Genomic DNA, 1,921 nt, shown 5'->3' on the forward strand with positions numbered 1-1,921 from the left:
GTGACTCATATAAAATATATTACATGCATGCAGTTTTAAGGCAGCATTGCTGTCTAATTTTGACAGCACTAATAATAATATATTCCAAAAGTTAGTATAATTTGAAACTTGAAGGAGAGTTTCGTCCGTGTGTTATTTTCCGCTAACAGGTTGCTCACTTCTAATGCAGACTGAATGCACTCACCTCCAGTATGGAGTCACAGGCGGTGATCTGGTTGTGTAAAGAGGCAATATTCTGACTCTCTTTTATATCTGCACCAGCGCTACTGTTAAGGGTCTCTGCAAACGTCCGTCACAAGCTTGAAATAATAAGACTTGATTACTGAAACATAATCATGTTCACTGACAGAAACATTATATGCAGAATCATAACAGTGAATCTCATGAAGTAGTTTTCTTTCGGTGAGCTGACATGTTTTGGTGTGATTCTGTCATAAATGCACTGAAGTATGGATACAGTCCTTGATTGATGCTTGTTCAATGCGCTGCAGCTCCGTCTCCACCTGTTTGGAGTACTGCCGCAGATCCACACCCTGATCCACACAAACACACATCTTCATCATCATCATCATCATCACACACTCACACATCAGCAGATCAGCGTCCATCTCACCGTCTTGAGCGCCTCCTTCACCAGATCATCCTCTAGATTCGCTTGAATGTGAACTGAAAAAGACAATCAACAGGGGATTATTAGTGAGTTCTGGAAATAAGCGACCTGCGCTTCCCTTCCTCAGCTGATGAGATACAACGCAGAACTCACTGTCCACCTCGTCCAGGATGAACTCGTCTGTGGTGATGTCCAGATCCCCCAGATTCGGTGCAGGAACCGCCTCAAAGTCAGACTTCAACCGACAGAGACAGACAGTCAGCTCAGAACAGGCCATCAATACTTTGAAAGAATGCAATGATGTAAGAACTAAAAATTGGGTAAATACTTTAAAAATGACAACAGTAGACAATAATATGCCTGTTAATCTTTCAATACATGAAATAAGCATTTAAAACATTTAAAGGTCAGAGCCAGGAGCAATTACATAAATACTTGAATGCATTTAATGCAAATAAATATTTTGAGAAAGCCGAGACAAATTCAGTCCAAAATAAAAAAAATCCATCTTTTCATAGCGGGATACGACGAGTGTAAGAAGGTACATGCATCCTGCCATCTACTAGCTACACCAATGTGTGCAGCCGCATGGCTTCAGCTTCTTACACTGTTAGTGTTATAATTAGGTATTACATATTATTAAATAACTAGATATTGCTATATATATATATATATGTATATATATCCATATGTGTGTGTGTGAAATCCTGATGGGACTGCAAACAGTTGCTGATACATATTTAAATATGAGGGACACAAATGCCAGAAGTTTGTGAGTATATACAGCAGATATACCTGCATACAGAAAACAGCAGGGGAAAAAAATCTAACAATAATCAACGAACGGATAAATAACAGAGCAGTGCACTGAAGAATTTCCCACTTCACTCTGTTATTATGTGCCATGTTGTCCTGATATTCGAGAGTTATTATGTGTGTGTGTGTGTGTGTGAGTGTGTGCACGTTTTTGTGACCAATGTGGACATAAATGTGTATAATGACAAAGGTATGACAGGTATTACAAGGAGAAGGTGACTTTTCAGGACATTACCCCATGTCCCCACTTTTCAAAACGCTTATCAATCACACAGAATGGAGTGTATTGAAAATCTGAAATAGCACAAAGTCTCCTGTGAGGGGTAGATTTAGGGGTAGGGTTGGTGTAGGGCAATAGAATATACGGTCTGTACAGTATAAAAACCATTACGCCTATGGAGAGTCCCCACTTTTCACAAAAACAAACCTGTGTGTGTGTGCGTGAGAGTTTGTGTGTGAGAGTGTGTCTGTGTGTGTGTGTGTGTGAGTGTGTGT

At 39.8% G+C, this 1,921-nt stretch overlaps 1 protein-coding gene across 1 annotated transcript in view; it reads right to left on the bottom strand.

Moving 5' to 3' along the window:
• The window catches only part of LOC107567821 (vacuolar protein sorting-associated protein 52 homolog), a 25,386-nt gene that overhangs the window by 11,143 nt on the left and 12,322 nt on the right, over positions 1-1,921 (bottom strand). The window contains exons 2-5 of the mRNA XM_016253598.1: positions 764-845; positions 614-666; positions 458-533; positions 185-252 (exon numbers count right to left, since the gene is read on the bottom strand). Of these exons, the coding sequence (XP_016109084.1) occupies positions 185-252; positions 458-533; positions 614-666; positions 764-845 (279 nt within the window). The remainder of the gene's footprint in view (positions 1-184; positions 253-457; positions 534-613; positions 667-763; positions 846-1,921) is intronic.

The sequence above is a fragment of the Sinocyclocheilus grahami genome, unplaced genomic scaffold (assembly GCF_001515645.1).
Source record: "Sinocyclocheilus grahami isolate Dianchi unplaced genomic scaffold, SAMN03320097.WGS_v1.1 scaffold1191.1, whole genome shotgun sequence".
Classification (NCBI taxonomy): domain Eukaryota; kingdom Metazoa; phylum Chordata; class Actinopteri; order Cypriniformes; family Cyprinidae; genus Sinocyclocheilus; species Sinocyclocheilus grahami.